The sequence below is a fragment of the Sebastes fasciatus genome, chromosome 12, assembly GCF_043250625.1.
Source record: "Sebastes fasciatus isolate fSebFas1 chromosome 12, fSebFas1.pri, whole genome shotgun sequence".
Taxonomy (NCBI): Eukaryota; Metazoa; Chordata; class Actinopteri; order Perciformes; family Sebastidae; genus Sebastes; species Sebastes fasciatus.
In genome coordinates, this window is record NC_133806.1 from 31,468,691 (window position 1) to 31,489,843 (window position 21,153).

At 43.2% G+C, this 21,153-nt stretch overlaps 1 protein-coding gene across 1 annotated transcript in view; it reads left to right on the plus strand.

Annotated features, from left to right (window-relative positions):
- Nucleotides 1-21,153, plus strand: part of LOC141779856 (plectin-like) — a 182,201-nt gene that overhangs the window by 158,315 nt on the left and 2,733 nt on the right. The window contains exons 37-73 of the mRNA XM_074654881.1: nt 4,921-5,583; nt 5,769-5,825; nt 6,652-6,822; nt 7,402-7,568; nt 7,679-7,838; nt 7,943-8,027; nt 8,666-8,910; nt 9,794-9,913; nt 10,089-10,196; nt 10,299-10,517; nt 10,896-11,099; nt 11,192-11,423; nt 11,534-11,760; nt 11,851-11,973; nt 12,064-12,165; nt 12,536-12,637; nt 12,807-12,971; nt 13,166-13,321; nt 13,698-13,895; nt 14,345-14,473; nt 14,600-14,770; nt 14,856-15,011; nt 15,126-15,332; nt 15,461-15,580; nt 15,658-15,827; nt 15,929-16,088; nt 16,922-17,116; nt 17,435-17,560; nt 17,897-18,040; nt 18,186-18,374; nt 18,553-18,667; nt 18,770-18,936; nt 19,041-19,203; nt 19,415-19,569; nt 19,662-19,736; nt 19,840-19,957; nt 20,694-20,839. Of these exons, the coding sequence (XP_074510982.1) occupies nt 4,921-5,583; nt 5,769-5,825; nt 6,652-6,822; nt 7,402-7,568; nt 7,679-7,838; nt 7,943-8,027; nt 8,666-8,910; nt 9,794-9,913; nt 10,089-10,196; nt 10,299-10,517; nt 10,896-11,099; nt 11,192-11,423; nt 11,534-11,760; nt 11,851-11,973; nt 12,064-12,165; nt 12,536-12,637; nt 12,807-12,971; nt 13,166-13,321; nt 13,698-13,895; nt 14,345-14,473; nt 14,600-14,770; nt 14,856-15,011; nt 15,126-15,332; nt 15,461-15,580; nt 15,658-15,827; nt 15,929-16,088; nt 16,922-17,116; nt 17,435-17,560; nt 17,897-18,040; nt 18,186-18,374; nt 18,553-18,667; nt 18,770-18,936; nt 19,041-19,203; nt 19,415-19,569; nt 19,662-19,736; nt 19,840-19,957; nt 20,694-20,839 (6,210 nt within the window). The remainder of the gene's footprint in view (nt 1-4,920; nt 5,584-5,768; nt 5,826-6,651; nt 6,823-7,401; nt 7,569-7,678; nt 7,839-7,942; nt 8,028-8,665; nt 8,911-9,793; nt 9,914-10,088; nt 10,197-10,298; nt 10,518-10,895; nt 11,100-11,191; nt 11,424-11,533; nt 11,761-11,850; nt 11,974-12,063; nt 12,166-12,535; nt 12,638-12,806; nt 12,972-13,165; nt 13,322-13,697; nt 13,896-14,344; nt 14,474-14,599; nt 14,771-14,855; nt 15,012-15,125; nt 15,333-15,460; nt 15,581-15,657; nt 15,828-15,928; nt 16,089-16,921; nt 17,117-17,434; nt 17,561-17,896; nt 18,041-18,185; nt 18,375-18,552; nt 18,668-18,769; nt 18,937-19,040; nt 19,204-19,414; nt 19,570-19,661; nt 19,737-19,839; nt 19,958-20,693; nt 20,840-21,153) is intronic.

Here is a 21,153-nt window from a genome sequence, read left to right on the forward strand (position 1 = left end):
TATTATCTTCCCGTTGCTCTCTATTTTTGTGTTTGCTTCCCGGCTCTTTGTTTATGGAACTGAGTTGAAAAGTAATCTGAGATGTTTTACAGTAATTAGTCGTCTTTGTTGCTGCTGTGGAGACTGCTGCACTGGCTCTGAATGGGGATGGGGGGGACTGCAAGGGGGTTGGGGGTGAATGTGTGAGTGGGTGGGTGTGGGTCTCTTCTTTTGTAGCCTGCACTTCTCCTCCTCGCCATCGAGAGAGGGAATGGACTGAGGCAGCTGTCACTTAACATGTGAATGTTCCGAGGGCGGCCCAGGGGTCTTTAGAAAACTCTCCTTTTTTTGCACTCCCCCTACACCCACCCATCCCATTTTTCAAGCAGAAGCAGCATGGAGTTTTCTGAGCCACAGTCGGACCCAGAGGAGGGGCTTTGTTGGATGAGAAGGGGGAGAGAGTGAGAGAAAAAAGCCTGGGGAAGGTAAAGGGGGCACTTTGCCGCCTAGCTGCCTGGTACAGGAGCAACCTGAGCAGCAGCAGCAGCAGCAGCAGCAGTGTGAATGCCACCCGCCTTGTCGTTACATGGAACCGGCTCAATCTGACCTCCATGTGAAAACTGCTCTTGGCTGGGGACTGTGGGAGTTCAACTGAGCCGTTGGAATACATTGTCTCCATCTGGGCGCACTATCCCATCGACGGCGTTAACAAGGAAGGAATTCCTCTATCACAGCTCCCACAACAAAGAAGAAAGGGAGAGGAGCAGAGCTGGTGGGAGGAGAAGTGAAGTGAAGGGAGGGGAGGGGAGGGGAGGGGTGCAGGGCGAGGGGAGAGGAGGACATTGTTTGCCTGTGACTGTGGGCAACGGGAAAGCATGAGTTATCAGGGCATGTGTGAGTGTGTTTAGAAAGTGTGTTTGTATGTGGGCATGTGTGAATGAGTGGACTTGATTGCGTTGGAGGTAGTAAGCATGTGTGTGTGTGTGTGAGGAGTGTTCATGTTTGGGGTGTTGGAGCCGGGAGGCCGTTCAAAGGATGCTCAAACAAAGCTGGATTTTTTTTTTCCCCCTTTCTCTCCTTTTTTGAATGGTGATTGAGGAGCGGCTGGATTCCTTTACTCATGCTGTTTGGCTCCACTGTGCTTCAGGGTAAGTGTGGTTCACGTAGGCTTCAAACCGCCAAAACTGCCAGTAACACAGGATTGGCTCAAGCTGAGAGAGAGAGAGTTTGGTTTTGGACTTTGTGATTGAGGGAGCCATGTGACAGGGAGAGAGTTGGGACTGGGGTGGTTTTCTTCACTTATTCTAACCAAATGAAAGATACAAGTGCAGCAGGCAATGAAATATTCCAGTAGAGACGACATCAAAGTGAATGGATCATTGTGATGTGAGTATATTTGATTCAGTTCAACAGTTTGCTCTTTGTAAACAGTCTCTTAGCTGCTTGGATTTTGTGAAAGGATTCGGAACATTTTAACAAAACCTCAGCAGGCATCGCCATTTTCAGTAATTTTGCCAAAGCCATGCTGACATTTGATTCTACACCGTAGCTTTGTGTCTCATGTCTTTGAGATGAACGTGTGACCTTGTACAATATCCACCCTAAGATGTTATGAGTCTCACGGGTGAACGCACAGCTGCCATCCTTGATTAGGGACCACTACCATGATTACTACTCCAGGACCTCCCTTAACAGAGGCAGACACACAGCAGTGACACAACATTATGGCGCTCCGCTGTTGTGATTGATGATTATTGTTCTGCTACTAATTACAAACCCACCCATACAATTCTTCTTTTATTATGGAGGTCAATCGATGCAAGACCTAAGACGAACATTAGGTATTTTGTATAATATTTTGATATGTGAGGTGTTGCTGTAAAACATTTGAATACACACACGTGTCCGATAAGATTTAGTATTAAGTATTTGCAAACATCAGGATTGTTTTTCAGGTTTCGTTTGCGTAGAGAAGCCTCTATATACTATGGTTGTAATCAAATTCATCAGGAAATGGACTGCGGTCATGTATCATAAATCATTGTTGAGAGCAGAGAAAGGGCTGGTCTGAATTAAGGGCCATTTCAAAACAGGTTAAGTGATGGGATGGGTAGGTCATCCGCAATATGAGTTGAAAGGTGGAGTGGTTCCCTGGTTCTCCCTCTAGTATCATTAGGCTGGAAAGTGAGAGGTGCATATCAGATACGGGCTTGAGGCATTTTAAGAGGGTTTCTCTGGTTCGCTCTGATTGTAGAATAATGTAGGTCATGGTCTTCTTATATTATTTTATGTGAGGGCTACAAAATTATATTATTTATTATAAGCATTTTATTAAAAGTATGTTCTATATCAGTGTCTGAGTGATCCAGTCTAGTAGGCACAATAAAAGAATATTTGCTCATTTATTTTAATAGCATATCCCTGGTAGCGCTCCACTCTAATGAGACCACTCAGCATATCCTCACATACTGTACGTTCACTGTAGAGGCAACTGTGTAATTTAGCAAACGACCACACATGCGCTGCAGTAACCAGACACGGCACGCCCTCTCTCTTGAATTGTTAACCCCGTACGAACACGGCCACGGACACTCTCTCTGCCCTCCTCGGGAGACCGCTGGGCAGTGATCTGAGCTAACTGGGTAATCATTGATCCTCAGGCCGGGGTCTTTGTCTGGGCACCACTCTCTGATCTGACTGTGTCCTCCCCTGTGGATCCACTGACTGCATCATCTGCTCTGCAGAGACATGCATGATGTACGTAATTACTGGCCTAATGCACATGGAGCCATCATATCAAGCTAGGTCATTTCTTTTGGGATTCTCATTTAGTTAAAAGCTGTGATAAATCTTAATGAGGATTAGTTTTGGAGACACACAAATCCGATTTGAGTCAGTAGCACAATGTGAAGTTCTGCTTGGGTGCAGTCTGTCTTTGTGTCTAACATCTGACAAAGATAAGAGAGCTGCCTATTGTAACATGTAACTGTACCCATACAGCTCTATAAATACGCCTCTTCTGCTTTTTCGAACCAGAAAAAAAAATCCTCAGTAGTTTGAGGAGCCAACATCCCAATTTCCCTCTTGTTGACCCATATTGGCCCCCCCACAGATCTTTAGTCACCAAGCATGACCTCAGGTGACCTGTATAATTGTGAATGGACCAGTCCAACCTCGCCTCAGAGGGAGGACCCGGCCTCGACAGGAACCCTCCCTGTGATCTCCTGATGGGCTCACCTCAGCTCCTCTAGACTAAGATAATTACATTCACCTTTAACCCTCCTGTCAAAACAATGAAGGCACTGAGCTGAGTCGGGAAGTAGACGGGCTGACACAGTTTGAAATTGTCACTGCCAGTGAGAGTCTTTTCAGTAATACTGTCCAGCAATATGTTGACGAGATCATTGTTGGATTCAAAAATGTCATTCAGTGATGTATCAGTGAGAGAACAGCCCTGTATCGTCACACACAGCACTGAGGTATACTGTTGATTGCTTCTGTTTCCCTAACTACCCCCTACCGCCTCCGTGCCACTCCTGTGTTCCTAACCCCCCCTCTTATTGTCACCCCTGAGAAATGAGGCGATGTCTGCGTTTTTATGGCTGTCATATTTGATCAGATCCTTAACGGGTTTTCCCAGGACTGGTCCAGGCTGAGTTAGAGAAAGAGCTGGCCGTCTGCCACCGGTCCTGCGTGCCAGCCCCAACAGTGGGATCCTCGACAAGCCTGTCACATTGATTTCTAAGCCCAGAATATTTCAGTTGGTGATGTGAGATAGATGGGGAGCATGTGTGTATGTGGTCTAAAGGAAGACAAAGGGACAGGGGATATCCAGGCCAAGTATCTCTGTGGTCTTTTCCGTGCCAAGAAAAGGGCAACGTTGGCACAGAAATTTAGCAAATAAAGGATGTGAGGGACTGGTTCGCTTTGTCTCAGAGCAGTTTTCTGAAGATGTAAGCTGTGGCAGGCAGTACTTAGTGACTTTAAAGCAGGGAAGTTGTGCTTTTAAAGGGATAGTTCAGGTGTTTTGAAGCGGGGTTGTATGAAGTATTTATTCATAGTCAGTGTGACAGTTGGCATGCACCCAGCTTTAAGAAGCAGACAGGAGTACCAGCACGGGAGCAAAGCAATGTACTGCCGTCAGCAAAACATATTTTTGACACCTAAAAGAAAGGCCCACCTAAAAAAATCAATATCAGTGTAAGTGTACGTTATATTTAGAATATTTTCACTGCTTTACCTTGTCGTCAGACAGCCCTTTCCGGCGGGGAACTGAAGCTGTTCAGTTCTCGCCAAAGCCACCAGACTCCATTGAAAAAAACTGTTATTTTACCTCGCAGAACACAGGGGTTGCAGGTCTACCGCTGCCTCGATTGGTTAGTTTGTTTGTGTTATTGTGCGACTTTGGTGAATCTGAACCAACTGAAGTCACACAATAACACAAACAAACCAACCGATTGAGGTAGCGGTGGACCAGCAACTCCCGTGTTTAGCAAGGTCAAATTATTGTTTTTTTCAGTGGAGTCTGGTTGCTTCGGCAAGAGCATAGATAACGGCTTCAGTTCCCTGTCGGAAAAATATACCTGTCTCACTACAAGGTAAACCGGTGAAAATCTTCTAAATATAACGTACATTTTAAGTGATATTGATTTTTTTTTGGCGGGCCTTTCTTTTAGGTGGTTAAAATAAAAATTAAATTAATAAAATAGATAATACACTGACTATGGATAAGTATCTCATACAACACTTCAAAACACTGAACTATCCCTTTAAAGAAAGAAGAAAGAGGTGGTATCTTTTCTGTTGATTTACACAATGAGCACTTGTTCACTGCATGATGACCCAGAGCCCCCTTGTCTTATTTTAGGTAGCTGAAGGATCTTCCGCATGCATGGCCGAGGGGCCTTACCTCACCTATTACCTCACTAGCCTCTGGGCTGAAGGATTATGGGTAACCTCATCAGCCGGCCCACCTGCCTGGGCCAGAAGTCCAAACATGTGAGGACAGACGAGGACTTCCTGAAGGAGTGCTACCAACGACGAAGAGGGTGGCAGCCCCCGGAGCAAAATGGGGAGGCCAAACCAGAGGTTGCGGTCAAAGACAAAGCAAAAGAGGATGCAAACCAGGAAGGAGAGGGGGAGAGAGATGAGGAGGCACAGGAAATTGATCATAAGCGGGAGGATGGGGCTCATACTCCCATTTCGGACAAACTCCTCCGCAGCTCTCCCGCCTCCACAATCAGGAGCACCAGTACTCTGGATAATGCCTGGCACAGCAGCCCGTCTCCCATAAAAACATCCCGCAATGGGACACTAACGAGGAGGTCATTGCCTCCGGAGTACGCCAGGTCCCCCTTGGCTCACCTGGACAAGAACTCTGCAGAGAGGAGGGCCAGCTTCCAGAGGAGAGACTCCAGAGAAGGAAGCCCCTGGTCCTGGAAGACTCTGGCATCACGTGAGGTCACAGAGGTGACGGAGGTGACGGAGACGGTCGTGACCGAAATTGTGGAGGTGACAGAGTATCCGTCTGGAGATAAGGGAGGGGACCCCATTGTCACCAGAACTGTTAGAGTCCTGAATGGTGTCGCCGAGGAACTCGCTGAGGTTGATAAAAACACGACAACTCTCATCTGTCTTCCATTTCATCCTTTCCTCTTTTCATCTCACCTTTTCCCACCTAGACTCTTTCTTTAGAAGCAATGTTTTGTCTCTGTAACATCCTGCTGGGTCTTTTTTAAAACCGTGACTTTATGAATCGAAACAACATGTGGACTGTCTTTATTTTGCAGCTTCAAAGTGATGGACACTCAAGCTCAGACCAGGACTCCAGCCTGGATAGATGGAGGGTATGCTTTTACCCATAACTCCTTTCTCCTTGTGTTGCAACAGTATAACTGATCAGGTTTCATAAAGGGCTGTCAATCAAAAATATATAACATTTTGTATCTGTTCAAAATGTACCTTAAAGGGAGATTTGTCAAGTATTTAATACTCTTGTGTGGGCAAATATGCTGCTTTATGCAAATATATGTATATATATATTATTGGAAATCAATTAACAACACAAAACAATGACAGATATTGTCCAGAAACCCTCACAGGTACTGCATTTAGCATAAAACAATATGCTCAAATCAAAACATGGCAAACTGCAGCCCAACAGGCAACAACAGCTGTCAGTGTGTCAGTGTGCTGACTTGACTATGACTTGCCCCAAACAGCATGTGATTATCATAAAGTGGGCATGTCTGTAAAGGGGAGACTCGTGGGTACCCATAGAAATCATTTTCATTCACATATCTTGAGGTCAGAGGTCAAGGGACCCCTTTGAAAATAGCCAGTTTTTCCTCACCAAAATTTAGCATAAGTTTGAAGCGTTATTTAGCCTCCTTCGTGACAAGCTAGTATGACGTGGTTGGTACCAATGGATTCCTTAGGTTTTGTAGTTTCATATGATGCCATACTCTAGCTTTAAAACTGAGCCTGCTGCAATCTAAAAATCACAAGCTGCATTAATGCATTAAAGAAATTAGTGGCGTTAAAACAAATTTACGTTAATGCGTTGTTATTATTACGTTAACTTTGACAGCCCTAATTTCATGAACATGTTTGTGTGTTGGAATCATTTGCTGACAGTATTTCCCTTCATACTCTGTTGTTGTCTCTCTCAAGGGAACAAGATCTGCTTTGGCACTGAGAGATGTGTCAACAGATTCTGAGACATTTCTTCAAAACCTGGAAGCTTTGCTCACATGGGTCTGTGAGATAGAGGAGCTCACAGCCAACCAGAAACCCCCATCCTCAGAGGTCAAAGTGGTGAAAGCACAGCTCCAAGAACAAAAGGTCTGTTATCACCAACATCACATCACCTCATTTCTTGTCCCAAAAAAAACATATTTTTTGAAGTAGTGGGTCACACACCTGAGAGGTTTACCTTTATGTGTGCTGAGGTCATGGAAAATGCTCAACTGCTTCCTTTACAACATAAATTCAATTCTATTCAGTGGTGAATGGGTGGCGTTCACAGCCACAATGAGCTCCAGTAAGTCTTTGTGAACATTTCCTTGGGGTATGAAAAAAAGCAGGGTAGTCTCTCACCTTTCAGCTGTAATCACACCCATTGTGAGCTCTTTGGTTGAGGTGAAACCTGCCTGGCTCTTGACAATGTGAGCTTGACACACGAGACAGGGCTTCCTCCACACTGACCCAAAACAAGAATGGGGCTTTGATAAATGTTAATTCTAACTGGAAGCTATGTCATGTCAACGTAAACATTTTCTATAGTAGCCTACTGATGAGAACTGATTTGATTTAATACAGAAGAGTACTTAGAGTTCTTATCCTTATTCTTAAATCTTCTGTCTTTCTACAAATAGGGTTAAATGTTATAGAATCCTCCATCTCTATAATGTTCATTTACAGCTCCTGCAGCGCCTCCTAACAGACCGTAGGCGCAGTATGGACTCCATGATGTTGGAGGGCCCTCGGCTTGTGGAGGCCCACCCGGGAGAGGAGGGGGAGCAGGAAAAGGTCAAGCTCTCCATTCTCCAACAGAAGTGGGAGGCCTTACAGCTGGGGGCAGAGCAAAGGTCAGCTACTTTTACTGGCAATGCCACACTTATGTTTTGGTAAGGATTACTGCGTGATACAGTTCTTACTCACTGATGGTAACAATCAGAGGACATGTTGTTGTTGGTAGGAGAGCGAGTCTGGAGCTCATTCTGCCCAGGGCCAAGCTCTTCCAGGAAGGAGTAGACAGCGTGCAGCAGTGGCTCATATCTGTGGAACAAACTCTCGCTGAGCTACGCAACGCAGAGAGAGTGATGCTGCATCTCCCAGAGAACACAGAAAGGGCCAAGGTTGGAAATCTACCATGTATGGTTCAACTGCATGTACAGTATAGAAAATGTGCTGTTTGAGTAGAGAATTATAACTGCGACTCACTGTTCTTACTTTCTTCCAGGCTGTCGTTGAAGAGATTCAAGTCAAAACTGCTGAGCTAGGGAAAATACAAAAGTCAGGACATGATCTGATGGAAGCAATTTCAGGTAATGTTTACTACATAAGGTAAAAACTAATGGGCATAGTATGGTCATTGAGGTTGGATAAATGTTATTTTTAAATACCAATATTTTTGCAAAATGTTAAAAATCTATTGATAATTATATTAATATATACTCCTGCATTTTGTGTTGTGTGGAATCTGATTATTTTGACTGATATGGCAATTGCGATATGATTTGTGATATTAGCGGAAGTAATCATTTTTACATCATTATTCTCATTGTCATTGAAAAACATATTTAAATGATTATGGTGTGATTTTTGCAGGGATCTGTACCAAACAAAGATATTCTCTTAAGTGTGTAGAATATGATATGTATGCCAGGACAAGCTCTGCAGCACAATATTTAAATTAAAGTCATATTTTTATGTACATTTCACCTTTAACTAATATTGCGCCAGATTGTGATTTTGATAAAATTTTGATTAATTGTGCAGCCCTAAATTCTATTGATCAATACAACAATATACAGTATATGTCAGCAAATAAAAGCACATACTATCGATCCTAAAAACACAGTCTTACATTGATTTTTAATATTGCCAATGTCTTTAAATAGATATTGATCTTGCCCTATGACTGCTGATATGCCCAATGTTTGTGATGTGTCCTTTGTTTCAGAGGAGGAAGCCCAGCAGGTGCAGGAGAAGATGGATGCTCTGCGTATCCGTTGCTCTGTGCTGAGTCTCAGCAGTCTGGACGTGCTGCAGAGGCTGGAGCAGGCCCTGGAGGCCTCCAGCCGCTGTACCTCCAGCCAGGAGGACCTCCACCTGTGGCTGGGCCGCATAGAGAGGGAGCTCCTGGGGGCAGCAGGAGCGCAGACACATGCTGGAGATGCAGTACTGTGTGCAGCTGAGAGACAGAGGGTAATGTTCCCACTCAGTCCTACAATGAACCAGTCTGATGCTTCAGCAGTGTTGTTAACTATTTTCAATGGGAAAGTAGCTGAAGCCTGCTCAAAAAGTCTCTAGATGTAACCTCACACCAAACTTAACTGACTCTAACTAGCTTTATCATCAGCTATAATGTTTTTTGAAGTTGCTATTATCTGACTTCATTTCTGAAAAGCACACATGTTTGTGGAAGCTAACATTAAGTTTCAGTATCCATTTTAAAAAGTAGCTTCAAATGTGTCATCTTTTTCACCTGAATAAACTCACATTGTTTGCTTTGGTATCTAAAAACGGAGGGTTTTAAGGGCCTAAACTAAATATATAAATGCATAACTAATTATACAATGAAATGCTTAAATAAATTAAAAAATATATAATTATGTAATTTAATGCCTAATTGTCACCATAAATAAATCACAAATTAAATGAGACTTTAAATATATAAATGTTAAATTTGTGTATATATATATTTTTTTATTCATCATATATTTACACATTTGCATATTTATTTATTAATTTACTTATTTATTTATTTGCTTATTCATATATTCACACATTTATGTATCTATTTATAATTTTATTTATTTATATATACTTTCTTTTATCCATAGTGTAACTTGCTGCAGTGAAATAAATAAATAAATCTGTCGTCTTCATCCATCAAAAGTCAGGGGGCGGACAATTTGTACCCAATTATATAGTCATTTACTACATTCCATGTAGAACAAGCCTACTCTGCATCTGTTTGGCTATACCCTTCCAGGTGTTCCAGGCATCTGCTAAACAGTATACAGTACAGTATTATGATGTTGTGATGTTATTAATGCTATGCTAACATACAGTATATTCTTATCAGCTGGAACAGGCAGTGGTGAAGGAGATGGCTTGGTTCAGAGACACAGCGCTGAGTCTTGAAAAGCTGAAAACCATCCATCTGGATCCAGAGCTCATAGCAGAACAACTCTATGAGCAGAAGGTGAAGACATTATACACAAATAGAACTGACTAACAAATAAGCTTAATAAATATTTTCCCACTTTGAGTAAAAAAAACATTACATGTTTGTGTTATCTGTAATTTCTAAGTTTTAGAGATTAATTTAAATGATGCTCGGTAAGTGAATTTAATGAGATGTTTTATCTCCTGAATAGATTTTGGCGGTGGAGATTCTCCAACACAGGTTCAACATCGAGAAGATGGTGAAGATTGCTGAAATCTTGCTGACGTACAGTGATGAAGGAGAAACGGGCGATTTGCAGGTATTTTCCACACAACCATTTTACTAATAATGTAAACAAATGTACTTTTAAGGTGTTAACATTTTAAATGTATTTATTTTGCTCTCACCTCTCTCAACACAGACCCCACTAGACGCCTTACAGGAACAATGCAACACCACCTCAGCCACCAATTCCCACGTGGTACTGCAGCTTGAGCACGCTCAGTCTCTTCTCCTCCAGTTCTCAGAGGGCCTCTCCGAGGTTTCGCCGTGGCTTGAAGAAACTCAAACCCTAATTGGCCAGCTCTCCCTGAGCACAATTAGCTACGAGGCATTTCGGGAACAACAGGATCTCTTACAGGTACAAGAAACCTGCCTCTCCACATTAGAGTGCCAGCTTCTCTCTTTTTTTTTTTTAATAATACCTTTTTTGGCCAGTTCAACAAAGAAGTCCTTTTATACTTCACAGTGTGCCACCATTTTCCTCGAGGTGAATGAGCCGTTCTGTTCAAGTACAGTTCATTAATGTAATCTACTTCCTGACAGGGTTTCTTTTCCACCTGTGCACTATAATGACATTACAGTTTGGTCAAGTATACCACGGAAAGGGAGACAAAGGGATTTTTTTCAAACTTCTTCAATCCATTTTAGGGATTAAACTCAAATCAGGTTCTTTATGAGAAATAGCCTGCTCTCCACATTGTTATTAAACATTTCTTTTTATCTCTCTTCTGCTAAGGGTTTGAGGGAGTCTATAGCAGAACACAGACCCTTGATTGCACGCTTATGCTCTCTGGCAAAACGCTTGTCAGAACTAAACCCCATTCAGGGGGAGGAGTTCTGTCGAAAGGCCACAGAGGCCGAGGAGCAGCACAGAACCATCAGAGACCGGGTCAGAGAGACTGCTAATCTGCTAGAGGAGTCATTGCCTCGATTCACGCAGGTAGGAATGCTTGGATAATGCAGAAAATGTTATAAACTGCTTAAATTAATGCACACACGCACACAACTTCATATCTTTTCTTGTTCCTATAGCTGAATGAGAGGATGACCCTTATCAGAGAGAGTCTTGACCGCCTGCGCAGTCGCATACAGACTCCCACCTCTCTTCAAGGCCTCACCCCGAGGATCCAGGAGCAGCTGCAGGACAACAAGCACACCCTGACCGAGCTGTCCAAGCTGGAGCTGGGCCTCGGCAGTGTCAAGACACAGGCGGATGAACTGCTGGCTAACACGCAGGCAGCTGGGGATGGATCTGTCGGCACAGGTACGGATCTTTTTGGAGATTATATTATTTGTATACAGATAGGAAACTGTCGTACGACACTACAGTTGGCAAATCTAAGCAATATCCCCGTTGTATCCTTGTGATTTTAGCAATCCAGGAGCAAGTGTCCAGCCTGTCCCAGCTGTGGGACGAGACACACACTCAGGCCCAGGAGAGGGAAAGCTGGCTGCTCAACCTCTTGGATCTTGCCTTGAAGTTCTGGAGTGATTTCAGCGACGTCACGGCTGCCCTCAATGATGCTCAGCAGGCAGTGTTGGATCTCAACGCTAGTCGGAGAGACTCCGAAACAATCCGCCAGAGCCTCGAAACCATGCAGGTTTGTCTGTAATCTTTTAAATAAGATGTATATAAGAAATTGTTTTACAAAAAAACAATGTATAACCTTTTCCATCTTTTCAACTTCTAGACTCTCAGGGAGGATATCGACTGTTTACAGGGAGATCTGGACATCCTTGGCATTTTGGGAATGGATCTGATGTCAGCGTGTGGCGAGACAGACAAACCGGATGTCACAAAGAGCCTAGATGAAGTAAGAAATATGTACATTTGAATAAAATCATTTTTAACTCATGATGTTCTGTTGGCTAACTTTAAACCTTGTCTGTTTGGTGTCGTACAGCTTTATTGCACGTGGAACAACTTGAGCAAACTGTGGAACGAATGTCACAAAAAGCTGGAGGAGTCCTTGCAGATGGCTCTACATTATCAAGACACGATGCAGGTGTGTGTCTATATACAGTACATGTGTTTATGCATACCCAGAAATATGTCATGGTCAGTATCATAGCCATATCAAACAGGACACTTTGGCCACCTCTGACTGACTCAAGCAGAGTTACGGCATCCTGCCAAAGACAAAGCTCTTACTTCCTGCAGCTTTACTTTTGAGTGACTGACACATTGTGTGGTCTTCTGCCAAGGGCAAACGGGTTTAATGGTGCAGACTGCATGAGACAGTGAAAAGAAAACTATGTGAAATGCATCCAGCTGTATAAACCAACAGGGTTACATGTTTTGCTGTTGACTGAGTGATTGTACAACGTATAATTTACTGTGCTTTAACGCCCACTCTGTTATTGTTCTGCTAATAGGGTCTTTTTGAGTGGTTGAAGTCAGCTGAGCTCAGGTCTACTGAAGAGTTCATGGTAGGAACTGACCTGGAATCTGTCAAAGAGCAGCTACGTGATCTCAAGGTGAGTTCATATGCTGAAGCACACCCGTAACCAGCAACAATCACAGCTTTTCTCAATAAGTACGTTGGTCTCATATTGTACGTATTGTATTTTATTATAACAGAAAACATATCAGTCGTGACATTCGCTAATTTCCAAACATATATGAAGTCTTTATTCTTTCCCTCAGGAATTTAAGCGAGAACTTTACCAGAAGAAAATCGAGATAGAAAGTCAGAACCATCGCTTCGTGTGCCGCCTGTCTCCAGGCTCGGAGCGTCCGGGCTCCGTCTCACCGCTGTGTGACTTCAGACTGCGCTGGGACAGCTTGGAGTCAGAGACTGTCAACAGACAAGTAAGAATATCATTATGTAATATTAATATTAGCATGCAACTATAATCCATTATATGCACAATGTCACCATGCCCTTTATTAAAATGTAATGTTATTTCAACAACAGACAGCTGCTACTCCAGTAGAAACTACATTTAGCTGGAAAACTGTTGAACAAAAAATAATATGTATATTTTTTCCTGTTGTGACATCAGCACCAGCTGGAGTGTGCTCTGCTGGGTCTTGGTCAGTTCCAGAACACACTAGACGAGCTGCACACATGGCTTTCTCGGACCGCTGAACAACTGCAGGGCGGCCGGCCGATCAGCATCGACCTGCAGGCCTGTGAAATAGAGCTGGCCAAACACAAGGTTGGTGGTGGCCTAAATAAGTGTAATAGAGCTCCTTCTGACTTTGAAGGTTCCAGAAAACAGTGAATCCTGTAACTCTGAACTTTCTCTGTAGAGCTGTGGCTTTATCTGCTAGATAACACTGAACTCTCAGCCTTGAATGAATAACAGACTACTGTCTCCTGAAAGTGTTCACCGTGGTGTCTACCAGTGTCTGTACCTTACGTATTATTTCTTTTAATCTATATTTTAGCAACAATACACACTGCTAAAATAGTCTGACAACAATGCATGTCTTTGTCTGAACTGCCAGACACAACTCGGACCAGAAAACACTTCTGCTCCTAACACCTCCAAGCAATCACACTCTTCCTCTTGTGCTTCTTCCTCCTACAAGGTCCTGCGTAATGATGTCATGTCCCACGTTCGCACGATGGAGACCCTGAACCAGGCAGGCAGGGGGCTGCTGGAGGTCGGGTCCGGGGACAGCCCGCATGGTCTGCAGTCTCGGCTGGAGCAGCTCAATGACAGCTGGGAGTTTGTCCGCTGTGAGACTGAACGCAGGCAGCTGGAGCTAGAGAACAGACTGAGTCAGGTGAAGAGAGAAAAACATCTGTTATGTTGCAACAAAAGTCACAAAGTAATATAGAAAGATTGTTAACTGTATTTATAGTTGTTATATACATAATATATTAGGATGCAGCATTTTCTCAGCTCTACTGCATTTTATGTTTCATTATCAGTTTACCATGGCGCCCTCTTTTGGTGATTGTAAAGACTAACATAAAAATGTGTAGAGGCGAGTCCAAATTTACACTGGTGGCTTTTATTGTCATAAAGGAAGTAATATTAAACCACATCTACAAATAAAAATGCATTATATTAACCAAATAATAATAAAAATATTAATTGTTTTATCAGTTGGCAGCCATTGTAATACAAAGTGTGATGGCAATTGAAACTTTGTGCCATAACTAAAGTTGTAGTGAACCCACATTACCACATGAGACTTTGCATTCATTCTGTTGTTTGTTTTTTCTGCAGGTACAAGATGTTACAATGGAGATTCAGGACTTCCTGCAGTGGCTGGAGAACACAGACCTTAGACTATCCTCCTCTAAAACCATGTGGGGTATGCCGGACTCTGCCAGTGAACGGCTCAATGCACACCTGGTAAAACGGACCAGACTTTTAAGTGTACACATAAAGAGTTAGGCAAGAAGTTAAAAATGTATCACCCAGTAAAAAAATAAAAAATAATTTTCTCTAAAAACTCTTTCTTCTTCTCACCCTGAAAAGGAGTTGTGCACTGAGATGGAGTCGAAGCTCCACGCCTACACGGATGTGAAGAACGCCATCCACAGGATGCTGGAGAGCAGCAGCGTGGTGCGGGGGTCGAGCACCGAGCACAGCTTATCTATCCTCGAACAGAAATGGGCGTCCGTTTACAGCAAAGTCCAGGAGCGAAAGGTTGTCTAACTCTTCATGTATCATTCTGTGGATTTATCGTTAATTTAGTGCACGATTATATCTGATTGTCATGTTGTTCCCACAGGCGAGGCTTATGGAAGGTCTGAGCCTGGCCAAGGAGTTCCACAGTAGCGTCCAGGAACTTCTCACTAAGATGAGCAAGTGTGAAGAGTCTATTGGGCTTCTTCCTGCTCCCAGCTTTGTTCTGGACAAAGTTTGCACCCAACTGCAGGATCACAGAGTAGGTCTTTTTATACCTGCTGTAGTCTTTCTATATGTCTGCTTCAGATCCAGAGTTACATACACATTTTGGAAGTATTTATTTTCACTTCATGAAATGCTTTTATTTGTACAGACACTGGTGAATGAGGTGAGCGGTTACGGTGAGAAGAAGACCACAGTGGAGAGCACGGCCCGCCGGCTAATAGAACTGAGCAGGAAGGAAGACTGTGATGTCATCCATAACCTAATCATGACCGTGCAGGATCGCCACAAAAAGCTACAGCAGCGTGCTTCAGAGAGAGGCAGGACGCTGGAGGAGGTCAGAAAGAACGCCAAACAGGTATACAACTACATCAACTCTGATATAAATGGAAGGCCTTCAACTGTCTTTCTCAAACTATACATGCACTTTAGGTGCCACTCAGAGGAGCTTTTGTATAAAATCTGTCTTTATGTCTCATATTTCAGTTGAATGAGGCTTGGCGCCTGCTGCTGGACTGGATGACGGAGGTAGAACAGACATTGGACATGCATAAAGAGATCGCTGTGACCCACGAGGAGATTAAGCAACAACTGACTGAACAGAAGGTGCAGTAGGCGTCACAGTGAATTTAACTTGCTTTGTGTTTATGAATGCCTTCACTGATCTGTTATTATGTAATCAGGAGTTCCAGAAACTGCTGAGGTCAAAGAGACCCATGTACGAAGCCACACTGAAGAATGGACGCAGCCTTCACGAGAGAGCGAAGACCGGCCACGATAGACAGCATCTGGAAAACCTAATGGCTGAGCTCAAAGACACGTGGGACACCATCAGTGGCAAGTCTATGGAGAGGTATGGATCTGAGGGACAAATTCATATTCCTGCCAAGTATTAAAAAAAAAAAAAATCCCGGTCTTGAAAATGTACCCAATGTTGTGGTTTGCTTCTGTCAGACAGCACAAGCTGGAGGAGGCGCTGCTGTTCTCGGGTAGATTCACCGACGCTCTCCAGGCTCTGAATGACTGGCTGTATAGAGCCGAGCCCCAACTGGCTGAGGACGTTCCTGTTTGTGGAGACAAAGACATGGTCAACAACCTGATCGACAAACACAAGGTACAACACCTAGCATGCATTTATATGTGTGGCCAGTAGAGTGTATACATACTGTAGTTACTGTATGTCATCTAACTATAAAGCGAGGAAGCTCTGTCAGTCTGTCTTTCCGTATGAGAACCGCTCATCCGATCTACTTCACACTTGGCGGGTGTATTGCTCAGAACCCGAAGGAGTGCAGTGTTGAATGTGGTGCAATCTAACCAGATGGTGGCACTATAACAATGAGCTTTACCTTTTGGCCTGTAACTTTTTAACCATAAGTCTCAGAAACTAAATTAAAAAGCTAAATCCTCTGTTCCTGGATTCTGTGGGTCCAGACGAATCTATCTATATGAGCCACGCCCATCTGACCCTAGATGGAATTTTCTGCCATTTTTAATTGTGTCCAGATCAGATTTTTTGCTACTCCTCTTACACATTTTGAGCGATCGTCACAAAGTGTGGTACAGGACATCTCTGGACCAAGCCGGAAAAAGTTACTTGCTCATAGTTTGCTCAAATGCTGAGGGCAGGGATTATATTACAAAAAATGTCATATCTCCTGAACTGCTATTACGACCACATGTGGTGGACGTGTGTAGTCTGAGTGACCATGATAGATTTTGGTGGCATTTGGCCAAAAGATGGCGCTGTAGCATCATTATCTTCCTATAAAGAAGGGAATCTTCTGTGTTCATATGTATGACTGTCCTTTGATGACTCTTTGATCTTATTTATCTGGTAATGATTTCTTGATATTAAGTTGCTATATGTCTGTCTTCACATGGCATATTTTGTGCCAATTTCTTCAGCGCAATGGCAGTTTCTTAGCACAATGTCCTTTCTCTCAGGCCTTCCAAAAGGAGTTAGGGAAACGGGCTGGGTGCATCAGGACCCTGAAGCGCTCTGTGAGGGATCTGACCAGGAGCAGCACAGCTGATGCTCACTGGCTGCAGGAGCAGATGGATGAGCTGGAGGGCCGCTGGGAGGCCGTTTGCAAACTGTCCGTCAGCAAGCAAGACAGACTGGAGTGTGCACTTCAGCAGGTAGTCCTCACAAATAATAAAGGTGGACGGTAAATTAGCTTTTATTTCTTCTGACTGAAGCTGCAGTCGTGTTTCACTCAGAATAGTTTTCTTCGGCGGGAAAAGTCATACTGGCAAATCATGGCAAACTACAAGTCTCTGTATATGAAATTACATCCATACATAAAATTCAGGTTGCAGGTGGCTGTGGTCATGAGCAAAAATATTTCATATCAGGAATGGATAGTAGTTGAGTGGCTGATATCTGACCATCTATAAAAGGTGATAAGTAGAGTCAACCCCTACTCGTATCTTAACCTTTGTCTTTGTTGTCGTTAGGCTGAGAAGTTTGATGGCCTTGTCCACTTGTTCATGGAGCGCCTCACCGAGGCTGAGAGGATACTGAAATACGGGGTGATACCAGAGGAGGAGGAAGGCTTGCTCGCTTTCCGCAAACAACACAAGGTCAGTATATACCGTGATTACTTTTTGCCTCAGGGGAGGTCAAAGGTCAGGGTCTGCTGCAGAACAACACGCCGGTGCCGATATGGATTCAGTATTATCAAGGGTTGTTAAGCAGGGTGGATATTAGCAGACTCTCATGCTTGAACCCATTGAACCGGTAGAAGGACGGATACTCTGAACATTAGTTAATACCTCGCTGCCACTAACTGTTTAACACTTCTAAAAAAACATGTCAAAATGAACGACATTCCATGCTAATGGCTCATCCTACATGAGAATGTGTTTTCACTGGATAAAACGCTGAATAAATCCTTTTTTCTCTCCTCCCCTCTGAAGGAATCAATGGATGCCCTGCAGGCTCAGGCGGTTGAGTTGCAGAACATTCAGAGTCTGGGTGAGGAGATCCTGGCCTCCTGTCACCCAGACTCCATAATCACCCTGAAGTCTTGGATCAGTGTCACCAAGACCCGCTTTGAGGAGGTGAGTGCTTTCGTTCCCTCAGGATTAAAGACATGATAAATCACTAATTATTCTACTATAATTTCTAAACTATTCAATAGTGACATATGAGAGCATCTGAATGGAACCAGTGTAATTGTTGTGTTAAAAATGTTGTGTGAGTCAGGTCCAGACCTGGGCTCAGCAGCAGGGCCAGAAGATCCAGGCCAGCTTGGCAGCACTGGAGGCAGAGAGAGAGGAAGTCCAGAGGCTACTGGACTGGATCTCCTCAGCAGAGGAGGCCCTCAACCTCAGAGACCAAGAGCCTCAGCCTGAGACCACGGAGCAGAACCAGGAACTGATCGAGCAGCACACAGTACGATTCTTCTCTGTTCTACGAACTACCCACGATACCATTTTATGGATATTAATACTTTACATCATTTAGTGCTAAAATGTGTGCCTCAGGAATGTAAATCACGGTTACAGAATTTACAGAATATTAAGAGCCATCTTTGCTGTGCCATGTGATCACTGATCATTCCTCTCTGCAGGTATTCATGGAGGAGTTGAATAAAAAGTTCCCAGAGGTTGAACATGCCACAAAGTCCTGCAAACACAAGAGCATTTCCAAACTGCAGGTTTCCCCCAGCAAACGGCCACTCACAAGTAAGCCACCATGGAAACACTATAGTATAATTGTTGTAATATAAGCATTGACAGCTTGACGACGATCTCACCGCTAATGAATGTCGCTGTGTCTCCATCCAGAGAGGAGGAGCACTCTGAAGCTGCAGCCTGCTGTGCCTCTTCCCCTGGAGCACCTCGACCCCCAGACCCCAGAGCTCAGTCAGCTGGTCAGCCAGTGGCAGAAGCTCTGGCTCCTGGCGTTGGCGAGACAAACCCGCCTGGAGCAGCAGCAGCAAACACTCAAAGAGGTTACTGCTCTTTTTAAAACGTACACATTTTAACAGGAAGTGGTGCCGTTAGAGTTGGGGGGAAAAGTCTTTTAAATATTTTTTTATTTTGTGTTTCTGGACAGATGGAAGAATTTGCGAACTTCGACTTCAATATTTGGCGAAAGCGTTACATGCTGTGGATCAGTCATTTGAAGTCACGGATCTTAGACGTGTTCCGCAGCATCGACCGGGACCAGGATGGACGCATCAGCCAGAAGGAGTTTGTCGATTATGTCCTCGCCTCCAGTAAGACCCCATCATCATGGTGTTTCTACCCATGTATTGCTCAGTTTAAGTCACAATAAAATTCAAAAGACAGCATCTGAAATTACGGCTCAGCATGACGAAACATGAATTCCACTCTATTGACATTATTTAAATTAATTTCTAATCATAGTTATGTGATTAAGTTTACACAGTTTTAAATCCCCCTTGGCTTTACACCTCTCTGCTGTAGAATTTCCCACCAACTCTCTGGAGATGAACGCGGTGGCAAACATCTTCGACATGAATAGCGACGGCTTCATCGACTACTACGAGTTTGTGAGTGCGCTTCACCCCAGCAGAGATCCCTACAGGAGAACGCTGGATGCAGATCAAATCAATGAAGAGGTGTGAACAAGAAAACACACAAATGTTGTTTGATTCATTAGAGTGGTTTATTTATTGTAACACTGAGCTTGTTATACGTTTGCCCTCTTTAGGTGAGTCGACAGGTGTCACAGTGTAACTGTCCCAAGAGGTTCCAAGTGGAACAAATAAGTGCCAACAGATACAGGGTGAGTCATTTTTTATAGAAAATGATAAAAACATATTAAAGCAGCTCTTACATTTGGTCCTCTGATTTCAAAACCTATAACTTTGGATTTTTTTTGTCTGCAGTTTGGAGAATCCCAACAGTTGCGGATGGTTCGTATCCTGCGTAGCACGCTGATGGTCAGAGTGGGAGGAGGCTGGACTGCTCTAGATGAGTTCCTGGTCAAGAATGACCCCTGTAGAGGTCAGTACACAACTCCTCATCATTACACTCACTCCTGCACACTATATTTCCTTAACAAAACACATTCTAATTAATATTATTTAGGGCTTGTCCTTGGCTAAAGACATTTTTAGTCGACTAACACTTATATAATTTTGTCGACTAATCGATATAAAATTAGTTGATTTAATCGACAGGTCTGTAAAACTGAGTTTCTCCACAAAGAATCACACAGAAGCACCACTTTAAATCTGGTGTGTACCAAAAATGTGCTCACAAGTTTCTTGTAAATAAGTCATTCAGCATGAAAAAAGCATTAAAAACTACTGATTGAATAAAGAAATCTTAGTCGACTAAGACCAAAACTACAGATTAGTTGACAAAACGACTTTTTCTGAGGTCAGATAAACATTTTACTTTGGTGCCATGCTGTCCTACAGTATAGTTGTAATTAATGTCAGATATTGTTTGTGTAAATTTAGCATTTGTTAATGAATAAGCATGCATGCATCTATAAAAAAATTGTTAAATCAGTGTGTTCCACTACATATCTGTCTCTGCTAAAGTTTTGATATTTTAATAATTTTTCTGTGAGTATTGAATTCAGATATTTTTTATACTGACTTATATTGGCTATCTTGCTTCAATTATTTCTGTGTACAGTGTCTGCTGGCTGTTGTTAGAGGAGTGGTTGCTATAAATTTTAAACACGTGTTTACAGTATTCTGTTAAATCCCCCCCGCTGTGTTGCCAACAGTGAAAGGCAGGACCAACCTGAAGATCAAGGAGAAGTACTTGTCTCCTGCAGGAAGCACTTCTAAGGGTTTGACTGTCAGCAGGTCCAACTCCAGCCTCAGCCTCTACAGCAGCGCCTCGGCCCCCACCAGCCCCATGACACGCAAGGCAAGGCACAAGCTGTATCCGCTAATTTATCTGGATGCCACATGTGGTATTTTAATATCAACATATCATGACCACACAGACATAATTGTTTTTTACACAACACTTTTCACACATTTCATACTTTTCATAAGATTTGCAGCCTTTACTGGCACTGCATCTGCATTTTGTTGCCACAGTGTCCTTTTTAGTTAAGTAATTCCATCTTTATATATATACCTCTTTTGATTTTTAAGTAAGCCAATTCTTCCAGTTCATCCAGTCTTCTAACTGCAAAGTTTCAACCTCTTGTCAGCTTAACTAATCAAAATGCAGAA